The sequence below is a fragment of the Coffea arabica genome, chromosome 8c, assembly GCF_036785885.1.
Source record: "Coffea arabica cultivar ET-39 chromosome 8c, Coffea Arabica ET-39 HiFi, whole genome shotgun sequence".
Taxonomy (NCBI): domain Eukaryota; kingdom Viridiplantae; phylum Streptophyta; class Magnoliopsida; order Gentianales; family Rubiaceae; genus Coffea; species Coffea arabica.
This window is the reverse complement of record NC_092325.1, coordinates 43,215,883-43,238,629: the sequence shown is the minus strand read 5'-3', so window position 1 is coordinate 43,238,629 and position 22,747 is coordinate 43,215,883. Positions and strand designations below refer to the sequence as shown.

The 22,747-nt window shown below is 36.0% G+C and overlaps 2 protein-coding genes across 4 annotated transcripts; one reads left to right on the top strand and one right to left on the bottom strand.

The window, feature by feature from the left end:
• The first annotated feature begins 3,232 nt into the window (after positions 1–3,232).
• On the top strand, positions 3,233–7,142 carry LOC113702944 (deoxyribodipyrimidine photo-lyase). 2 transcript variants are annotated; one of them, XM_027224128.2, is made up of 9 exons: positions 3,241–3,731; positions 4,771–5,111; positions 5,198–5,438; positions 5,721–5,878; positions 5,992–6,028; positions 6,162–6,220; positions 6,348–6,429; positions 6,509–6,580; positions 6,742–7,142. In XM_027224128.2, the coding sequence occupies exons 1-9, from the start codon at positions 3,408–3,410 to the stop codon at positions 6,880–6,882; spliced, it is 1,455 nt and encodes a 484-aa protein (XP_027079929.2). In that variant the 5' UTR covers positions 3,241–3,407; the 3' UTR covers positions 6,883–7,142. The 2 variants fall into 2 exon arrangements, with proteins under 2 accessions (XP_027079930.2, XP_027079929.2); XM_027224129.2 differs by lacking the exon at positions 6,348–6,429 and having other exon boundaries at positions 3,233–3,731.
• Positions 7,143–7,475: 333 nt separating this feature from the next.
• LOC113703891 (SNARE-interacting protein KEULE-like) lies at positions 7,476–20,248 on the bottom strand. Of its 2 annotated transcripts, XM_072062480.1 has the most exons (21): positions 19,962–20,247; positions 17,673–17,731; positions 17,206–17,287; positions 15,926–16,004; positions 15,425–15,475; positions 15,178–15,274; positions 15,042–15,074; positions 14,563–14,688; positions 14,290–14,481; positions 14,104–14,187; positions 13,931–14,026; positions 13,778–13,854; positions 12,533–12,629; positions 10,846–10,971; positions 10,671–10,766; positions 9,931–10,050; positions 9,764–9,841; positions 9,307–9,503; positions 8,878–8,968; positions 8,647–8,736; positions 7,476–7,872 (listed from the first exon to the last, which is right to left on the bottom strand). In XM_072062480.1, exons 1-21 carry the CDS (start codon positions 20,032–20,034, stop codon positions 7,798–7,800), a joined length of 2,019 nt encoding a protein of 672 aa, XP_071918581.1. In that variant the 5' UTR covers positions 20,035–20,247; the 3' UTR covers positions 7,476–7,797. The 2 variants fall into 2 exon arrangements, 1 of the variants encoding a protein (XP_071918581.1); XR_011820347.1 differs by lacking the exon at positions 8,878–8,968 and having other exon boundaries at positions 19,962–20,248.
• Positions 20,249–22,747: the final 2,499 nt, after the last annotated feature.

The window sequence follows — 22,747 nt, the reverse complement described above, 5'->3', positions numbered from 1 at the left end:
ACGGATAGTTTTATGACTTTTTATCACCTCTCTACTTTTGGGGTCACATTATGATGGTGGCAGTTAGAAAATTGTTGGTATATTTTCTAGTATGCAGAATATTAAAAAATGTCACAAGTATGGAGTAGCTTACGTTCCTACTAGCACGTGAGGACATTGAGCACAACCCAGGATCTCCTGCAACAATACTCAATGTGGGCTCCCCCCCCCCGGCCCCCCGCCCCGGCGGCGCGGCAACCACCACAGTCCTCACTCAACTTGAGTAGGAGTAGGATACTTTTAATTTTTAGTTTGAACTTAGCTTTCATAACAACGAACGAAATGATTGCTGCCATTCTTTTTTTCTCCTTCGTCTCATCTAATTCGCTATCACTGCTGTAATTAGTGATACTAATCTCTTTCTCTGGTTCTATAATTGCACGTACTTCAAACACTTTTTCCCTAGATTTAATAAAATTCAAAAATACCAAAAAAAAAAAAAAATTTGACTCGACATGTGTTGGCTTAGTTGGTCCACACAAAACCAAAGATGCCAAAGCTAATCAAATAAATAATAGTCTAGTAGGTGTAGTATGTGCGGGTATATGATTTGTTTGATAATAATGTAGCTGGTTGACAAAGGAGGATTTGCTTTTTGCTCACCTTTTTTGGGATTAGATGAGATCTCCAATTAATTTTACATGGGCAGCATTATTTAGCCTTCATCTTTTCCCACACTTTTTCAGCGGTCAATCATACTTTTGGTTTGATTATTCCTTCGCATAATAATACCATCGGTGCTAGGTGTATAATTGTACACGTAATGGAGCAATATCAAACCAATAATTTTGGACCCCCCCCCCCCCCCCCCCACATAAGCTTTTTTCTTTTCTTAGCCATCCCGTGATTACCCTCCCCTGGACCGCGATGCAGCGTCATGATGGGAGGACAAAACTGTCCTCCTCTGTGGTTTAAAAATAATAATAAGATTAGGTGGGCATGTAATTAGATGTTTATTGGGTTGCTTACTACAAAAGAAATGAGATGTGGCGTACCAGGACCACAAATGTGTTAGATTAAGCTGGTTAGCTCATCTAATGTTTCACATGTGAGCACATACAGTACAAAAGCAAGCAAAAATACGCCAAAAATAAAGGAAGATACACACGCCCCTCGCTTTCGGTGATGATGAGGACAGCGTCTCTCAATCAATTGCCAACAATTGTAGGAGAAAGTAACCGCACATTATGGTTTTTGGTTCTACACACGAGATAATTTGCTTCTTAGGAGGCTGAATGAAAAAATTTGAAGTTTGAACCTAAGTAAGTTACTAAAGTGTTACGCATTAAAATGTTATCATTCGAGTATATTTTGTGTTAAGTGACGAGTGTATAGTTTATCACTTGTTTTTTAGAATAGATTTTGTTTAGAAAATTCAATATCACTTAATTTATTAAGTTATATATTCTTTTTTTTTTTTTTGTTATCATACCCATTTCGACAATATTAAAATCTGAATCCATTAAATTGAAATGTTAAATTGGGTTATTAAACAGGGCCACATGGTTAAAGAATTGGGCCAAAAGTAATGGGCATGTACATAGATATTCGGTCACCTAGTGGGTTCCAGCGTAGAATCAAGGGCCGCCCGATAGGTATCTTCCGTCAGTAATCCAATTCACCACTAAAGATGCGCGATCAAATTTGCTCATCCTGTTTGATATTATTACCCATTGGGCTTTTCAATGTTAAAGGGAAAGGGCTTTTGACAACTATCTATACTTGGATTTTAAAAAAAATTATATTTAGTACTATGACAAATTTTTTTTTTTTGGAACACGATAGAATCTATTCTAGACGGGGAATTCGGAAAGGACTGAACTACCATCGGTCCAGACGGGCGCATGACAAACTTTTTTAGAAAAAATCTATAGTTTTTAGAATGCAGACCAAGGGATTTGCTCCCAAGTAAAATTTTTAAACTCTTTTGATGGTCAACTAAACTTGCTACTATAACAATTTATTTTGCATACTCAAACATAGAATCATGAAGTCGACTGACAACGTAATTTACGAAAAATTAACAATATATTCTTCCATCGAGCATCTCTACAAAATCGTCTAATTTAAATTGAAGGGAGTAAGAAAAAAAAGGTAATTCACTCGGAAGATAAAAATGTTTGAATAGAGACTAGAAGTAGCCATTTAAAACAGGGAGGAAGGAGAAAAGAGAGGAACTCGAACCTAAATGTACAATTGTAATATTGTGGATATAAATATTTGACCATGGAGAACGAACATAATAGCTAAACCTTAACCTTTCTCCTTTTTCGCCCTTAGTGTCATCACTTCAATAAATTAATAAAAAAATAAAATAACAAACAATGCAAGTAAACGAAAGGTCTGTTTGGATTGATTTTTTTTAAAAATATTTGACTGTAGTGTATGAAAAACTTTTTACTGTAGATGTTTTTTTCATGAAGTTTTTGAAGGTCTTTTTGGGATATATTTTAAGATATTTTTAAAGTTTAAAAATTTTTGTATTATTTTTAATCCACCATCATCACCACCTCTCTTTCTTTCTCTTTTTCTCCTCCTTCATCTCTTTTCTCCTTCCATCTTCCTCCTCTCTTTTTTTCCTCCCCTTCTCCTTTCCCCTTTCCCTCCTTTTCCCTGCCATGCCTCACCTTTCCCTTTTCCCTCTTTCTCGATTTGGCCGAGACTAGATCGAAACCTTTGGTCACGATATTATGGCCAGATTATAGGAAGAGGAAGGGAGGGGTGGGGTATGGCAGGAAAGGGGAAGGGAAGGTGAATGGAGAGAAAACAAGAGAAAGAAGAAGGGGTGAGGAAAGAGGAAAAAGGAGAGGATGGTGGCGATGGTGGGTGATGGTAATAGATGAAAGAAAAAAATGGTATAGATTTTATTTTTTATTTTTTTTTTTGTATATTTGGAATTGTTTTTGATATATTGTATGGATGTGGTATTTTTAAAGTTGTTTTTATTTACGTGTTACTGTAACATTGTATATGAAAAACCTATTTTTCAAAAAATAGGAATCCAAATGGAGTCGAAGTTTTTTTTACCAATAATAAAAAAAAGACACAAATTAACTAAGCCAAGACATTTATTCCTGTTTCTTTTAAAAATTTACTAGTAAAGTAGTAGTACTAGTTTGTTGTGCAAAGACGGAAAAATGAAAAAAAGTTATTAGCGGGAAATTCTTTTGTTAAATTCTTAAAAGTTATTTCGTACTAAATAGATCTTGGATGAAAAGCCGTTACGTGCCCGATTTTAAACCACAACCGTCAACCGTTTATTTTCCCTCCATTTCTGCAACCTGCCCGAACCGATTCCCCGTTTCTTCCTCCTCGGCCACGCTAAGCCATTTCCGGTTAACCTCCGCCGCCATTAACCACCACCATCAATGGCCAATTCAATGGCATCAATTCAGCAGGGTCGAATCCGAGTTCTGAAACAGGCATCAGGGCCATCCATTGACCGGGAGAAACTTAAGGGTCCAGTTGTCTACTGGATGTTCAGAGATCAACGGCTGCGAGATAACTGGGCTTTGATCCACGCAGTTGATCAAGCAAATAAGGCCAACGTACCCGTTGCCATAGCTTTCAATCTATTTGATTCCTTCTTGGGTGCCAAAGCCAGACATCTGGGTTTTATGCTTAGAGGCCTTCAAAAGCTTCATCAAAATCTTCAAGGAATGTCTCTCAATATCCCCTTTTTTCTGTTTCAGGTACGACCAGTTTACCCGTTGAAGATTTTAAGCCTGACCCGTTTGAGATCGTTGATATAGCACTTGTGTAGTGTACCCTGATCTGATTTTAATAAGTTCCATATTCAGTTTGTGGGTTTGGTGATCCAAGTAGTTTTTGACCCAATTATGATAATCAAAGAGAATATAGTTATTCATCATCCTGCAGTTTTTCTGTAAGCTGCAATTTAACTTTGTCGGTATGGTGGCTTTGTGTAGTGTGGAGGCAAATTGTGGATTTGTCCACCACAACACCGTTTTGGAGTTAAGGGTGAGCCCTTGAAATCCTGGTAGTGCTTTCGGAGGCGCCTCCCCAGGATTTGATCCCTAGTCCCTTGTATAAGGGGTCTTGGGGATGTTTCCTGGTACCACTTGAGCTAACCCCGAGACGATGCCGAGGTGGACAAATCCACAATTGGCCTCGCATGTAGCACTAGTCATAGCTCAGAGTTGGCTTTTAGCATAGGTGTAAGAATGTTGCTATGGAATTTCATAGATTTTGGTTTAAAAAGTTGGTGCTATGGAATTTCATAAATTTACAGATTTTCCCACATGGATGACTGGTTGGAGTAAGTGAGCGAGAAAATCAGTAGGGATTTCAGTTAATGGGCTCTGTTGCTTTATTTGGTCGCTGATATAGTGATTGAGAAATGAAAATCTGGAGGGTTCAAAGTTCAAACTAGTTCTTGGACGATTAGAGATTGAAAAGACTTAAACTTTATGCTGAAGTAGTAAAAATTTTACATTTTGTTTAACTGGGGCAGGACACGTGAAGAATAGCTGATTGTCATTGTAAAGAGTAGCCCTACTGAGATATAAGGATCATATATTTCAGTGTCTCACTTGTTAAGTTTGTCTTCTAAAAAACAAAACCGTATTTATTTGATGGTCGTTACTAGTTGGATAGTGAATTTCGTGTGAGGATTGGCAGACAGTATTGAATTATACATCTGTACATAAGCAGACAAATTAATGGGTTCAACAATTTCAGACTGATCCTTTTGTGGCTTGGTTTAACTAGGGGGAAGCACTGGACACAATTCCCAATTTTTTGAAAGAATGCGGGGCTTCACTTTTGGTGACAGACTTTTCACCCTTAAGGGAGGTCAAGAATTGGAAAGAAACAATTACTGAGAGGTTGGAAGATTCAGTATCAGTTCATGAAGTTGACGCACACAATGTAGTGCCTATTTGGGTGGCATCTGATAAATTGGAATATAGTGCTAAGACCATAAGGGGTAAAATCAATAAATTGCTTCCTGAGTACCTAATTGATTTTCCAACACTAGGGCCTTCAAAAAGAAAGTGGCCTAATCTGCATCATTTTATAGACTGGGATAAACTAATTGCAGATGTTGTAAGGTAAGATGCTCTTAAAAATTTTAATGAATTGTTGATTTTGCTCTAGTTTGAGGTAGGAGTTTCTGCACTTCTGACTATATGACCAGGAAAGGAGCAGAAGTTCCTGAAATTGCATGGTGTGAACCAGGTGAGGATGCTGCTATGGAAGTATTGATGGGGAGTAAAAATGGGTTCTTGACTGCCAGATTGAAGAATTATTCCATGGATCGGAATAATCCGCTAAAGCCCAAAGCACTCTCTGGTCTCTCCCCTTATCTGCATTTTGGGCAGATAGCAGCACAGCGGTGTGCCTTAGAGGCACGCAAAGTTCGGACACTATCTCCACAGGTTTTCAATGGATTTAATTGATGTTGTGTTGACACCTAAGATGTTTTACATCAGATTTATTTAATGTTCTTCTCCTCACTGGCATAGTTGATCACTCAATTTTATCATCCAACTGGATAATTCATGTATGTTCATTGATTGTGAAATTTAGTGGTGCTGCTTGCCTGGATTTGTTTTAACTGTGCGTGTCTAGCTGCCTCGTTATGCTGCAGTTTATTTTTGTATACGTCTCTGGTTGAATTTTCACACGAAGCTCATTTGGTACAACCTGCTGCTTTGAAGGGAGTTGACACATTCTTAGAGGAGTTGATTGTACGCAGAGAACTAGCTGATAACTTCTGCTTCTATCAGCCCCATTATGATTCACTGCAGGGGGCATGGGAATGGGCACGCAAGACCTTGATGGATCATGCTTCTGATAAACGTGAACATACATACACGTAAGTGAGACTGCTATTGATGTGTTATACACACTACAGGTTTCTAATACTATTGATCAATGACTGCCATCTGCTGTATAAGATTAATAGTTTTGAGACCACTGCTTTTGCAGGATGCAACAATTGGAGAAGGCACAAACTGCAGACCCTGTAAGCTACAAGATATCAATTTGGATATAGTAACTCAGAATAGCAATAAACCTTTATGGTGCTTTTATACACAGCCATAATGTTCTCTGATTATTGACTCAATTTTGTGCTGACTCACTTTACTGACCTGCAGCTCTGGAATGCTTCTCAATTGGAGATGGTTCACTATGGGAAGATGCACGGTTTTATGAGGCAGGTTTTTCTGATGTTGCTTGCTCTGGACTGTTACCGTTGTGGTTTCTCTCATCCTTTGTATCTTGTTTTGTTTTATCCTCTCTTTCTTTTCTTTTTTTTTTTTTGGTTTCAAAATAATTTGCAGAATGTACTGGGCAAAAAAGATTCTCGAATGGACAAGTGGTCCTACAGAAGCTCTTGCAATTGCTATAACTTTAAATGACAAGGCAAAATTCTGACAAAAAATACTTTGTTAAAATTCTGATCATAGTACAAGATCTGAACCTCATCGACTTTTATCTGCAGTACGAAATTGACGGGAGGGATCCAAATGGTTATGTAGGCTGCATGTGGTCAATTTGCGGTGTACATGACCAGGTTGGTAATCTGAACCTTCTTCTGGCATTTTACTTTGGTAATCCTGAATTGCATGCCAATGCCCCTTAGTTTAGATATGCTTAGTGTTACCAGAGATCCTATTCCAACGTTCGCTGCATTCTCAACGATATGTGCTTGTGTTGTCTACACACTACACACAGGGTTGGCGGGAGCGTCCAGTTTTTGGGAAAATAAGGTATATGAACTACGCCGGCTGCAAGAGGAAATTTGATGTTGATGGGTACATTGCATACGTGAAAAGATTAGCAGGTGAGAGTAAGAAAAGAAAGGCAGAAATCTAGCTGAACCATCAGCAGGCAAAGGAATTGTGCCAGTAGCATTTAGATTGTGTGTTTGCTCGAGGGTATTCGTGTTGTGGGCTGGTGGAAACTGTTTCGAGTCTCATTATCCGGAGCGATTTACAACCCTTTGGTGGTTTCTTTCGTTTGTAGATTTATCTCTCGAGCTCTTTCAAATATCTGTTCATGTGTAGCTTTGATTTTCTTGTTCAAATCGAATTCTTCGACTCCCTGCTGGGAGAGGAGGATTACATTGACTCAAATATTGTGCTTCTCTAACCAAAATGTAAAGCAAACAAAATCCCTCAACTTCAAGCAAGGACCAAATAATAATAAGGCCAGCCGGAGCGTCAATCTGCAATTGCATGAATTTCAGCGCACCAAATAGCGTCACTGTGTTTGGGGCTCTACAATGCGAAGGAAGTTGTTCAATACGGAAAGCTAGAGATGTTTGCCGATTTAGTAATCACTATATCCAAAGTGATATGTTGCCAACGGAATGTCACGAAAATTAAAGACAAGAATTTGGCAAGAACAGAACCATCACCCTTAAAAAGAGAGCAAGGAGAGACTTCTTAATCGCTAACACACTCGACAACACAAAAAATGGGGCCTTGCATGAAATGAATGATATTTATACACACGGACTGATTGCTTCCTAAAAAGTCAAAAGTGGTATTTTCCATGGAAAGAGAATGATATTATACATGCCGATTGCTTCATGGCTTTCAAATCATCACTTACAAGTTGCAACACAAGCCAGGAAGCAATTCAAAGGGAAGGAGAACGACACAGCCCAAATAATACACGACACATTTGCAATAGCAAACTTAAGACGACCAAGGGATGACCTATTCGTAGCAAGCGAAGAGCAGGCATGGGAAAAATCGTTTGACCACCTTGTACCCCTCATGCTGACTATATCTGAAGATCATCTAACGATATCTGAAGATCATCTAACGATAAGTCTTGTGCAGTCAACAGCTTCAATTTCTGCCACATAAGAAATGTGATTAGCCACCAACAAATAAGCAAGTATAGTTTGTTTAGTTTTATATGGATTCCAGTAGGCAGTCAGTACATTAAAAGTAGGACTAGAAAAAAAACTCGAGGCTACGTCTGTTTAATTTGTGAAATCTCATTCTCCATTTTCCACTTTCCAATAAAAAATAACTCTTTTTCCCAAATGTCTTATTACAGTTTAAGGCCTGTAAAGGTCTCTAAAGTAGAAGCTAAAACTTCAATAAGACCACAAATTGCTTGTGCTTATTTTATACGAGTCCCATGGCCACATATGAACCGCACTAATTAGACGATGCATCACCAACTAGTGAATCAGTTTCGAATAAAACAAAATCTCTAAAACACCAAGACAGCAAGAAACGTTATCAAGTTTAAACATATTTTAGTCATCAAGTAATGATGAAATATGGGAGGTGGTAGATGTTTTCATCCTTTAACAAGCTGCCCACACCACCAAGAAATACTTCAATCATGATCACATTTCAGAAGCAGTCACATTTTTCAATCTTCGTCCGTCCGGACCACCAACAATTCCCTCCCTCATACAGATGCAAAAAAAAAAAAAGGTCGGGATAATGGAAGATGTCAAGAAGAAGTAAATAATTCCCTCAGTATTTCCAAGTCCTAAGGACCTAATGCAATATCTTACGATATGCACATTTACGTTGAAATTCCAACAGACACCAAAGGGGAGAAGCACAAAAAAATTAGAGGTAGAATAGCATGAATGGATAAGTCACATACCGTAATAAATTGTGGAGGGTCATCAAGACTAGATGAACCAAGAATAATTTCCCTCTTTAGCTTTGTGGTTAATTTATGACAAACTCGCAGCTGGAAAAAGAATAGCCATTGCAATAAACATAAGAACGAATGTAACAAGAATAACATCATATAATAGTAGTTTGCATAATGGCATAAAATGAGCCTGAGGATTAGGAAAGCCTTATGAAACAAAAAGAAACAGAGGCTTACCTCTGATCTAGTTGCCCCACCAACTATAAACACGAAAATCCGTTGACCCATGCTCTTAAAATCGCTAGATGCATGCTTCAAAATTGAATCACTACAAGAAAGGAGGAATAAGCTACTTTTTCTAAAATTAAAACCAATATTTGCAACAGAAGGCATCAATAAATGTATAAAAGCAACACTCTAAAGGTGGAAAGTCATCAAATGTTTTTAATCCATTATCTTATATCAGCAGGGTGAAGAAGTAATGCCAACTAAAAATGCATTCAAGAAGAAATAGTAAAATATGTTACTTGTGTTGAAGTAGGAAGATAGACTGGCCTTTAAAAAGTAAGCAGGTATTTCAAGCCTATGATCAGTATTATTAGCCATTTGGTGCCAATGTGTATGGAAACAGTACAAAAACAAAAAACAACTTGAGCTTAAGAATACCTTGAATAGCCATCATCAGAGTTTCGAGGGCGGGCCCATGTTGCTGTCCGTCTTGATCTCACTGAATGTGCAGCTGGAATTTCCCCTGTTCTTACTGATGCAGAATTAGAGTTCCCGTGGAATGTTGCACTTGGGTCATTCATACATGGGTAGTCATTCTTTGCGAGTTCACCTTTGCTCAATTTTTCAATGAGTACCTGAGGTGATAATAGCATCAGCAAGGCGTTGTGTTCTTTCCAAGTAGTGTCGTACCAGCTGTTTCTTATTTGAGTTTGTAATCAACTATACAGTTTTCTCTAACTCATCAAATGAAGCATTAAAAGGTCAAAAGATGAATTCCATTTACTGACATCAAGGTCTCAAACTAGTACCCAAGATCAATAAAGATCATAGCATGGACAAAGCTTTACCAGACCGTATAGGTTGATCTTGGTTGAACAACTAAAATTAGAGGTACCTCTATCATAGGGTAGAAACGTGATAGTTGCCATGCCACTTCTTCACCAGGACGGTCTTTTCTGGCAGCGTGTTTTTTCTGAAACAAATTTGCAAAAGAAATAGTAGTTATTGTTAGGCAGTCTGATTTAATTCTGCATCAGAATTCGGGAACCAATTTCACTATACCTTGTGTACATCAAACTTCAAGGAGAAAGGCACAACAGAGCTTTTTTTGCTGTCTGCTGCGCCCTCAAGCAATCTCATGTTATACACAGCATTCATATCTTCTTGCGGCAACCTAGCAAGCTACAAGCATATAGGGTCAGTAAAAGAAGCTAAAATTAGATGACGTTTTGATGCATGTAACACAAAATTTTGACCAAGTCATAACAAAGATGACATTTTCAACATGTGAAATAGATTAAAATGCGAATCTGCTGAGCAGTCCACATTGACATCTGCAGTGATGTGTGATCAGTATGAGTTGCAAACATGCACAAATACCCGTGGATAACCAAGCTCCTTTTTTCCCTTTCTTTTTTGCCCAGGGATTCTTAAAGGGAGAAGAAGTCTTCATTTCAGTTAATACTTCTGTTTGTAAAGAAATAGGCAGTGGTGCAATCTGCTTACCAGTTAACGCAACAATTGTGGAGAACTCAAATAAACTAAAAGTTACGTGCAAAATGCATATACATATATATGCATACATATAAATACAAGTATATAGATACATACATACATGCATACATACATACATATATATATATATATATGAAAGCACAAGAGTGCATGCACACACACACACACATATGACATATGTATATGTATGTGTGTATGTGGTAGCTAGGTCTTGAATGATTTACTATTTTTGAGAAGCTCATAAAGAATGAGAAATGGGTTCTCTAAAAGTAATCAAGAAAACTAACCTCCACTAGTTTTGCAACTTTGTCTCCCTCAAACTTCTCAGGATGAACAGCTGCATAAATCATCAGCAAGCGCAACTTATTCTCACGTGTAACGTCCTGCAGGAGGAGGAAGGTAGGAAACTTAAAAGACATACATATCACAGTGAGAAGAATTCACAATTCAAATAGTTCTAACCTGGTTTGTTCTCAGGAAATTAATGACATCCTTGGTTCCAGCGTCTCCAAAAACAAGATCCTGCTCTAATTTCCCAACTTCTTTTAGCCCCAATTCCCTTATAATTCTGTTAATTTTTCCAGCAATCTGAAAAAAATGGCTTGTGTCAAACCATATTTCTTAGAGTACCTTATAATTTAAAAATGCAGATCAATACATGAATCATACTCCATAATTTTGTATATCATCAACTGTTTGTAAAGATGCAAGGCTCTCACTTGGTCTCTCCACTTGTTAATGCAGATACAAGGAGCAGAAATTATTCCTAAGGACAGCAATCAGGCAGATATAGAAGGCATTCAACTTGCAGTAGTGCTTTCACACGATTGGAACTCATATGCATCAGGACAGAGTGAATGCAGCAACAGAAATTATTAATTCTTATTACCCACGGAAGTATGATAGCATGGCCTTGCAAAAGGAACATGTTCGCAACAAGCACAGACGATTCTAAAATTTTCAAACTTTTCAGAATTGAGTTCATTGAGATGCAAGATTTTCTCCTACCAATTTCTACTGCTATTTTCATTTCCATTCTTGCAGAAATTCATATTCAACAAAATTCAGCATATGCATGTAAGAGAAGTAAATATCAACACAGTGACTCAAATTGTTGGCCCTGTTCCATATTGCTGTACCTTATCAGAAACTGCATACGAAAAATTTATCTGTCAAAAAGCTATGCATAGAATTGAAGCCATATTTACCATAATAGTTGCGAAGTGTCAGCTCTTATGAAAATAAGCATTCAAGATGGTGGCTGATAAGTAAACTGCTTTCAAACATTACTCCGTAAACTTAGAACGAGTCAAAAGGTAATGATACACAGCAAAAGACACTTTGATAGAATACAAGTATAAAGCATATGGATGCACTACTACAGCAATCTTGAAGGCATTCAGATAATCAATGAACACATTTCACATAAGAACTGCCATGATGTCATTTGAAGAAGCCCAAGATTGAAGACCTAGAAGCTGTCCCATAAACAACTTTAAAGTTCTTTTGCTTCAAGGTTTACAACAAAGGAGTAGAAAACAACTGGTCCACAAGAGAAGCAGAACCTAGAGGAAATACTAGTCTTAGATGTCAAAGTAATAGGTAGCTCACATTCAATAAGTGTTGTACTTCTTAAAATAGAAGGGTAACAGACTCAGGGGCCTGTTTGGGGTTATGCGAGCTTATTAAAAAGCATTTAAATTAGTAGAGCTTTCGGTCAAAGTACTTGTAAAGTGCTTAATCACATTGTTTGGGTGCATACTTGCATGTGCAATTTTGAATTTCTAAAACATATTTACTTCTTCATTTAGTTCAAAAATTTATAATAAGATTGCTAAGGTTTTTTTTTTTTAATTTTTTGAAATACAAAAGTTGCACTGAAGCATCAATTTTGAGCTCCTGCTGAAAGCACTTTAATAGCCAAAAGCTCTACTCCTAAATGAAAGGAATTATGCTCAGCAAACACATTAAAAGTGCTTTTATCCTCCAAAAGCACTTTTTTAGCAAAAGCACCGCAACCCCAAATAGGCCCTAAAACTGTATGGAACATTTATAAATTGTCCTGAGTACAAAAATGACAAATACAATTTTCCAAAACCCAAAAGTATAAATAAAATTGCAACATTACGATCAGGTATGTGACACTCACATCCACATGAAGGGAAAGCTTTTCAATCTGTTCACTGTATTGAGGCAAAGCTTGAACCATCTTCTGCAACTCACGCGTAGACAATTCACCACCATCTCTATATACGAAATTAAGTGTCAGTGATCACAAGGAAATAGAAACCAGAAGCCAAACATAAAGTCAGACACAAAATGATCAACTTCCCAAACTTCATGTGACTAATATCCTCATGATTTCTATGGAGAACAACTGAACATTACACTTTTATGCTTCTCACTATCCGAAGGTTATTATATATCATTGAATGGTTTATTAGAATACGTTAAACAAATACCCTTGTTGGACCACTGAAAACACTTGCACACAATTCAATATAGATTGACGTTAACCTACCTGGGCTTCCATCAACAACAAGAAGGTAAAAGTTTATCAAAAGAAGATAACAGAAACACGCTGGATTTGATGCTAACAAATTACCTAAAAAGGATTAGCAATCTTTCCTTACTGCTAATTACTCAATCACAAGAAGTCCACTTAACTAAAATTGCTAACAAAGAGCATCCAGGAAACATACTTCCAAAGAGGTCAGATGCTTCTTCATTAAGTAAAGAAAACAGAAGTTAATCATTGATGGACAAAATGAAATTACGATTAAGTTCCAACACGAGTTTTGAAGGAACTATACAGGTGGTTCAAGAAAAGGGTAGTATAATCACACATCCCAAAGGATAGACACTAGTCACCGAATGACACTCTTAAGGTCTAGTCAATCAGAAAAACAAATAAATGAAATATTCATGGGTTATCATGACTTAAACACCTAAATGTTTGATATTCCAACTTGATTTGAGGAAGAAAATGTTGAGCCTTATAAGGATAAAGATAATGACCCAAACTCACACTATAGAGGAGGCTGATTAATTAAATCACATGCAGAAGTCTGCCAGATCTACATAACACAAGCCTCGATGAACAAAAGTAAACCAATGTATCTTATTTTAATGGAAACACAAAAATGACCTTAATCTGAAGTCAAAACATCAAAAAACTCTTCTCTCAGAACAATAGTTGACCACTTTAAAGATAAAAATCACGTGCAATTTGACTTTTAGCTTGTTTGCACAGGAAACATAAATGTTGTCTAGATACGAGGATGATGGATAAGTAGGATAAGTGCAAAGAAGAAACCAAAATCGAGACTTCCCACACAATCAGTCCAGTGGAAAATCAACAGAACGCCATTAATAATAAAAAAGAAAAACAAACCTTGAACCTTGATGCATTTGTGCAGCTTTGTTCTTTGTTACAAAGTTTGTCATCTTCTCATGCAACCGTTCATTAGCCTGACAATAAAGTTCATGATCAGAGAGAATCCCAACTAAAACAGTTCTCAATTGAATTATTAGGCACCATGCATACATCTGCTATGTGCGAATGACGAAGCTCCAGCCAGATAGGATCATGATCCTCCAATAGGACCTCTTTTCTCTCAGGAACACCAGTTTTGCTTGGAACCTAGTCAGAGTAATTATTACGTGGGCAGCTGAGTCGTCCAAATATTTAAAGCAACAGGGATGTGACTTTAAACTTACCTCGTGGACATATTTATTACCCTCCATATTTAATAGATCATGGCACATGGCATCATATGTCCATTCATGTATAACAGGAGCAATCTATCGAATCATTTGAAAAACAATAAAAAGGGTATGTCAAAATTGTATAAATATATCTATGCACTGAACCGCAAGATTAACCAATTGGTGCAACTAAAATACCTGGTCCACTGATCTATCAAGAATAAGCAATTCACATGTTTCTGTTTGTGGGTAATTTGGGAGGTTAGCTTTGTATTTCATAAGACAATTCCAAACGGCAGCAGCAACCTTTGTAGGAATTAGATCACGGAATGTTGTCATTGTAGTAGGATCAAGAGATTTGGCTGCACGGTAGCGCACAAAAGGAAACTCCTGTAGAAAATCAATATCAAGAATGCTTCATGATTGTTGTATGCAGTACTAATCATGATTGAAGAATTTTAATTTACTTACCCGCAGAGAAGCAAAAACGGTAGCAATGCTGGTGGCCATTGCGTTCAAACATGCATCAACTTTGCGTGAACTTTCTTCGTCACCAAAAAGTTCCTCCAAAGCCCTCTCGTTATCTGTGATGAAGCCCTAGATATCGACAGCAATTATGCAATCACAAAAGTTTAAACTATATAAAAGCAGAGTAGCCAAGGGTAAAACATTACATTTTAGTCCTAGAGGTTTCATTCAGTTGCTATTTTATTTGTATATAATAATTCTGAAGAGTTAATAAAATAGGTTTTCATAATTTATCATCTTAATCTTAGGGAGTTAAGCCACTTCTATTCATATCATCCAAAAAAATTCTTAAACTTTAATTTTTTTTTCCAGCCATTAATCCGATTTGAAACTATAGAGATTTCAAATGAAGTTTAAGATTTAAAAAGAAATAATTCATTTAAAACCAACTATAAATGATCAAGTAATGCAACATCACATACCTGGCTATCTATGGTGAAGTATTCCAAGTTCATCTGCAGGTTCCATGCCCAATATGACAATTTTAACAGACTATATAAATATTTAGAAACAACAAACAGAATCTCACAATAGATTTCGTGACTAGAATTGTGTAACCTCTCTCAGAGCACCAATGCGAGATAAAACACTTGTATCCCTCTTTATCTGGATAACCAACTCTCTGGGCACAGGTGAACTAAAGAATACAAATGCCCTGACAAGGAAATAAGGGTGGGGAGAGAGAGAGAGAGAGAAGCAAGTTACAATCTGATTATCAGAAACTCCTCTTTCATTTTTCTTCCTAGAAGGTGGAAGGGAACTAAAATAAGTAGGCAAAAAATGAACTATAAAGTTCTCTGCGTACTTTTTATACAAAGGCGATCCTCCGGCCATGTCAGACAAGAAGATGACAACACTGCACATCAAAAGAAAAGGAGAAATGATTCAGCAGGAATAGCTGTTATGCCCCGAATACCAAAATCAAAAGTTACAAATATCATATGTTCGATAAACAGAATCTGATGTATGAAACACTGCAGCGGATTAAATCAGAATTAAAGGACCCTAAATCATCAATTGGCGTGAGTTTTCAAAGTAAACACCAAAGGCAGAATCAAACAACCATAAAACTCAAGAATCCAGGTAAAAATTGGGATCTTTAAAAGCAATTCTTGTTTAAGCAAGCAATTCAATGGAAAAGAAAGGGGCATATTTACCTAATCTTTCACATAAACGGTAAGTATAGTTAGATCACTTTCCAGCTTATAAAGTATTCGATAAGACATCACACACCATCAAGAGGATTAGACAAGTTAGGTTGTTTAAAAATATCGAACTAAAAGTTTGAGAAGTTAATGGAAATTACTTTTCTTTGGTTGGCTGAATAAAATATATAGCATCCATCGTAGGTAAAGGCTGCCGTCGCCTGTGTATGTCCTCCACCACTGAAGCCAAAATGAACATTATAAGTTCACAAAATCAGCTTAAGCATGTTAACATGTGAAACAGCACAAATATGCATAATCATAATTAGCCCTTCAAAGCTTTCAAGCTATTTGATAAACTTGAGCACAGCAAAATTTTTACACCAGGTAATCTGAATAACAAGAAAAAGTACGCCAGCCCCACCAAACAACAAGAAAAGAAAGCAAAAAAAAAAAAAAAAGAAAACACAACACAATTGTACTAGGTGTTTGACAATTTAACTACAGGTTATAGCTTTGAAATAAACTTTGGGCTTACCACTTTGGCTGTGAAATAAGTGGACTCTTCTCCATACAAATAAAAGGGATTTCAACTATATTTTGCTGTCGTACTGCAGAAACAGATATAGCAACTTCTTGCGTACACATTAACATTATTTCAATCCCAGCAAGTCAAGGAAACTTAATTACTTTGTCATGATTCTCCAATTTTATTGATGTTTTCTGGAGAAATATACAGTCAGCAAAAGCTATTCAACTCAAGTCACCTGAAAGTGGGCCTCAAAATGCTTTATACAGAAAGAAGTCTGAGGCCATGGATACAAAATTGGGTGGAACCTTATATTACATACATTTCACGTAGACAACAAAAGGTCCCAATACTAAAGCCAGAATTACAGAAGAAAAATCATTGACCAAAGTTAAGCCATAATAGGTCAAGCAAATCTGACAAGCCACTGTGGTCCAAAAAATATGTATAAACCAGAATTTGTGCTTAAATTGACACATTCTTTGGCCAACTCAATATTTATGTCAACAATAATCTAACCCCACATATTACAAAGCCAATTATTATTCTCTATATATCTTTAATTTTGTAATGAATAAGCATAACTCTCCCTTAACCCTTTTCTCTTCATATATTCTCAATGGTCACAATTTCGTGCTTATGATCTCTGATATAAAACCATCATTTAAATGATACAGGAAGTAAGAGCAATGAGTAGTCACCGCTGCAAAATACTGAGTAGCAGATATGGAAAGCTGTAGTTTTGACATTTAATGGAATCTAATAAGAAAAATATATTAAACAAGCTCATCTGATAGAAAAAATACACTCATTAAGGGCACAATGTTGCATATAAATCCTGCCATGTCACACATCAGAATAAGAAAATGGCAAGCAAAATAAACATTCTGGAAGACCAGCCTTCTAACTTACATGAAACTCCTTCCTCCGTAATGTCCGCCATCTTGCATGCGCATGACATTATTTTGACAGTCACTTTGTCCATGACAAGCACCTATACATATGGCAGTAAAAAAGAGACAGTAATTAAACAGAACGAAGACAGACACAGAAACAGAATAAGAACCAAAAGAGGAAAACCAAAGGATGACAAGAAAAGGCCAAGAAACTAAATTTGAGCTATAGAAACATATTAAGCTTCACATTAATAAATAAAAAAAAAAACAATAACACTGGTATTATACTTTAAGCAAAATAGTTTGGCAGCAAAATCATTCTTATCACCAAAAAAAAAAAAATGTGTGGAAAGTTTAACCCAAGGAATTAAGTAAAAACAACAAATTCTATTATGTAAGAACTCATTACCAAATTGAGAAAGCTAATAATGTAGCAACAGTAGCACCAAATGGTGACTAAACATGAATTCAAGTTATTCACACCTTCCAGGTTGATTTAGAATCTCCTGTTTTTGTAGATCGAAGCATTTCATATAACAATCCTGCAAAAGGTACAAAGGATTATATGAAAAAGATCAAAGAACTACTTCCCTTGCTATGTGTATAAGGATGCAATACCACAATCAGTAAACAGTTGTGATTGCAAAAAGACTAAACAAAGACTAACTTTATCACAAAAAAGATATAACAATTATGTGTTATATACATGACAAACATGAGGAAATTAACACGTTCAGGTAGCTCAATCTGCAAAAGATAATAGAAAGGATTATTAATCATATTTCTTCATCATAAACAGCACATAGCACCAAGAATTAGGGTATCAGAAAGAATTTGTACTGCCATGCGGAATTTTTTTAACCAAGGGACAAGAATAGACAACAAATAAGCCATCCATTTGAGGAGCAACGTCTAGTGAAAAACTTGGACCACAGAACTGAAGACTATAGCACATCAATTTTGTTTCATAACTTCCATAGATCTATCAGCGTTAGGATTTGTTCCCATGCTTCAAGTCCTATGCTGTTGCATCCCTAACCAACAAATGGGGGTCATAGGCTTTTAGACATGTATGTTTGGAATTATTCTTTGTACTAAAAACCATACACTGAGGGTCATATTAAACCCATATTCCCATCCACCCTACAGCAGGGGCCAAACCAGCCTAAGTCACTGAAAATGCACCTTGTGCATAAAATATTTTAAGAAAAACTAGTGGGAATCTAGTACAAGATGAACCTGTAGAGCAAATACATGGACCGGAACTAGTTTATCATGTCAAAATGGATGCTCATGACAAACATGACTCTTCTCAAACGTACTCCAGTAATTTTAGCTACAGTGAAACTCTAACCAACAGCATAAGGAGTAAATTACTATGAATTTTAAAGTACATTAAAGTGCAGATGCAAATTCTAGTTAATGTAGAGTGAAATTTCACTTTAAATTAAAACAAGGGATGGTCTTCACCCTGACCCTAGGCATTCTTTTTTAGTGATAATTTTTGTTACTGTCTATACAAATTTGACTTGGCTTCAGTTATGCATGACGAGAAGATGACTAGAAACATGGACTAGGCGATGATGCAAAACCAATTGGCAAGAGAAGAGTATGAAATAAAATTAAACATAAAGCTGAAGTTATAGATAATGTCATAATACATATCGACGACATCTAAGCATTTCAATAATTGCAAGTCAAGAATATCTAACAAAGAAACTTTACAATATCTAAAAAACGTCTTGGCTACCCACAAATGAAGCCTAGAGTCAAGATAATCAAAAGCTTTATCTACATGAAATGATTCCTTATCCAACTTTTCTCCATAAATTGAAATTCAATTTGAAATAACCGAACACATCATAGACATGCTATTGAGGTTAGTGAGTTAATATAAACATACGCTGACAAAACATTTTTCCCTTTTCTCAAATTGAATGAACTGGACCAACCAATTTATCTGCTAGGAAAATCAAGAATTATATTTTGACAATTCACTTCATGATTATACGTCTACAGACCCAAAATTTTAGTAAATACTATGCATCTCCAAAAAATCAGCTCATCTCAAAGTGAAGCAAACCACAAGCTAGGAGGCGTCTCTCAGAATTGAATACACGCCCACAATACAATAGGGCATGAATCTTCTTGAGAAAGTGACATCAGAAGTCTTCTCAATTACTACATGACAAATCTACTAGTAACAAATACAAGTTCCCACCTTTCAACAGATAATCAAACTTTTCGGCATGCGCCCTCCTGCTGTTCTCTATCATGAGTGAAAACATTTTTTATGGGCTGTACTCAATTGTCCAGGGTAGCAAGATAACTCAATGATCGACCCTCCCTATCAGCGATCCAATTCTCAGGTTAGGAAATTTATCCCGTAGACTAGTCTATTGCCCAAAACACTTCTAGCGTACTGCACTCATAAAGGCATCAATTTCTATTCTCAGCTACAATTCATTCAAGGTAATTAACCATTAGCTTCACTACTCACAACAAATATTGTTACTTAATTCAGCCTTAGTTAATTAACATTTCCTTTTTTTCTCCACTACAAATTAAATAAGCGTATACTGAGAGAATGAGAAAGAACAAAAAGAAAGCGAACAAAATCACATTTCACATTGCTCAGTAAAATTAACCGTTGCTGAATAAGTAAATCCGTCAAAATTCGATCACCAACTTTATACAGATAAAACATCATCCTCAAACCTTGAATCAACCATACTTCAACTAAATTAAACACCATTAAGTTAAGAAACTTACTTTCCCGGCTAATTTGTCGTAAATTTTTGTACTCGCCGCCCTGCGACGACGTATCGGAATCAGACATCGACATGATGAATTCAGCTATCCAGTTTTCTTTTATCAAACCGACAAAAACCGATCGATCGGAGATCGGTTTGATCGAAATCCGGAGTGGTTTAGCGACAGAACGGGAGCGTTGGGGAAGAAATGGAGGGGTCCTGAAAGTAATTATATGGGGGACTTTATGGTTTGACTATTCAAGCCCGACAGTTGAATATTTCATGACCCGAACGCTACGGATAATTTCTTGCCTCTTGCTTGCTGGGTGACTAATTCAATATCCGGCAGTCAGAACCGGGTCGGACCGCATAGCCGCGGATGGATGGTCACAAGTTGAAATCACAGTCATGCCCTTATCGGGGCTTTGGACTTTGGATTGTTTGACTAACCTTTCCGTGATAAGTAACTAATTTGAAATTATACCTCTCAATCCCATCTTTTCCGTCAGATTTGATTTTCTAATTTTGGTTTGAGAGTTCTAAATTGCTCTATTTGGCAACTTTTTTTTTTTTTTTCCTCAAAGTAGGATAAGATCCTATTTAAGAAGCGAAGAGGAAAATAAGAAAATTGAATTTATGATTTCTAATTTTAAAGATTCAATTTTAACTACTAAATCAAGACTTTTTCAATATTTGGCAGCTGATTTGAAATAATAATTGGTTTGTTTGGATACACGTATTATTCCAAATAATATTTCACTTGCATCATAAACGCATTTCCCAACCTACCTTTTTTATATTCTCAATCAACTCTTTATCTCACATACATCACATAACAAAAAATGCTACAGTAATTATTCTAAATAATATTTCAAATAATATTCATTATGCCTAAATGCAATTGTTTTACAAAAATAAAAATAAAAATAAAACGCTGACGCTTTAACTTTTACAAAATATGATTCTTATGTGTCAAATTGTTACACCAAACTTTGGCTATTTTAGTATTTTTAACATGGTTTGTGTGGAGGAACTTTCAAGGAAGTAAAACTATATATATATATTTGGAAAAAAAACCGTGTATATTCGTCAGTTGTTTGGTTTTGGAAGAAAGGTTTTGTGGAGGGTTGTAAATGCGTTTAATTTGAGGAAGGTGTGAAGGGTTAGACGACACGGTTAGGTTTTGTTGAGTTTAAGATAATTCAAATAATGCATACAAGTTAAGGATGGAAACCGTAAAAGGGCTTTTGTTTCTGGAAGCTCTAGAAGCTCGGTCTGCGACGATGTAAGGGGCCTATTTGCTTCTTCTAATCTTTTTGTTGGCATGTTCCGTGAACGGACAATGAAAAAACATAAGAAAGAAAAATCTGAGCACGGGAAGAAAATAGCGTCATAAAAATGTGAAATGGCGTGATGATTATACATACAACGTTTATTATGGTATTAGTGTTTATATATTCTACGATTAATTCAAGGTAAGATAGGATGAGCAGGAATCATACACTTCTAAGATTACAGGGATAAGCCCGTGAAAGAGATACTTGTGTTTCATAGTTCCAAGGCAGCAATTTTTGTTGTACCACATGCTTTCACATGAAACACTTTGGATTGCATTTTTCTTGATTTTCTGTAGAAAAATTACTATAGTTATTTGATATATATGAGATAAAATGATGATTGAAAAATATGTTCATAGAAAACGTAACAATTTTTCCTGAAAAAATAGCAATTCAGACGCAGCCTAAAAATGTACTGCCTTTGCATTTCAATATAGTACTATTATGTTTTTTGCCTCAACTGGATATTTGGTGTTTGAGGGGATAATTTCAAAAACCTCCCTTGAGGTTTGTAAAATTGCAATGTAAGCATAAAAAGTCTAATAAATATCCTATATAGCCTCTATTTGATTTATAAAATAAATTAAATGACAAAAGAAATCAAATATTAGTGTTACTTGTTAATTAAAAAATTTTATAGGAAAAATTTAGTCCATGTTTCAAGACATTATTTTTTTTAATGTTTGGACTTTTTTTCTTTACTAAGTTGTGAAGAAATTATTTTTAACAAATGCATCCCTAGTTATTCAGTTATATATAAAACTAAGCAAGAAATCCATTTTAATGACTTAGGAATTGAATGTAATGTATTAAGTGAGATGATGTTAGAGTTTTTGGACAAAGAAATATTTCCAAAATGCTGTTTATTTTTCCTTTACACTCACTTTTCACTTGGAATATGTAGAGAGCTGTCATAAACACTAAGGGATATAGGTGTAATTTTTTAAATTTCAAGGGAGGTGGCTGTAATCATCAGAAACCTCATGGAGCTTTATGGAATTATCGTCTTGTTTGAAACAACACATTTGCAAAAAGTGCGATCTCTCCAGGGTCATTTACAATTTCATCAACCTTGACCTTGTTTAAATGCTCAAAATTCGAAGCCTGTTTCGGTGACAAATTGGTCGATTGCCATGAGAGTTGTAAACTTTAAGAATGAATTAGCCGTTCAATAAATTAAGGTCAAAACCACAAATCAAGAAGAAGAGAGATTTTAAAAGCGCAACTGGGCCTCCAATGCATTGCTGTATTGTTATTCTCCATTTGGCGGACCTTTCAAGGACCAAATATTGTACTTGCATCGATTTAATGAGTAGTACTTCGTAAAAGAGGATAGGATATACAGCAGAGGACCGCTTCACGTTTTGGCAGAAAAAGAGGATTGAGCCTTTTTTTTTTTTCCTTTATTAAGTTCAGTGATTGCAAATGAATTTGAAACTCTTCCTAATACTAAATTGACCAGCATCTT

Coding starts and splice junctions, on each gene's coding strand:
- LOC113702944 (XM_027224128.2), top strand. CDS start 3,408: ATGGCCAATTCAATGGCATCAATTCAGCAGGGTCGAATCCGAGTTCTG. Junction 5,439..5,720: donor TTCGGACACTATCTCCACAG/GTTTTCAATGGA, acceptor GCTGCTTTGAAG/GGAGTTGACACATTCTTAGA. Junction 6,221..6,347: donor AAGATGCACGGTTTTATGAG/GCAGGTTTTTCT, acceptor AATAATTTGCAG/AATGTACTGGGCAAAAAAGA.
- LOC113703891 (XM_072062480.1), bottom strand. CDS start 20,034: ATGTCGATGTCTGATTCCGATACGTCGTCGCAGGGCGGCGAGTACAAA. Junction 15,476..15,925: donor ATTCAGCCAACCAAAGAAAA/GTAATTTCCATT, acceptor TTTGATGTGCAG/TGTTGTCATCTTCTTGTCTG. Junction 9,842..9,930: donor TGAAGTTTGATGTACACAAG/GTATAGTGAAAT, acceptor AATTTGTTTCAG/AAAAAACACGCTGCCAGAAA.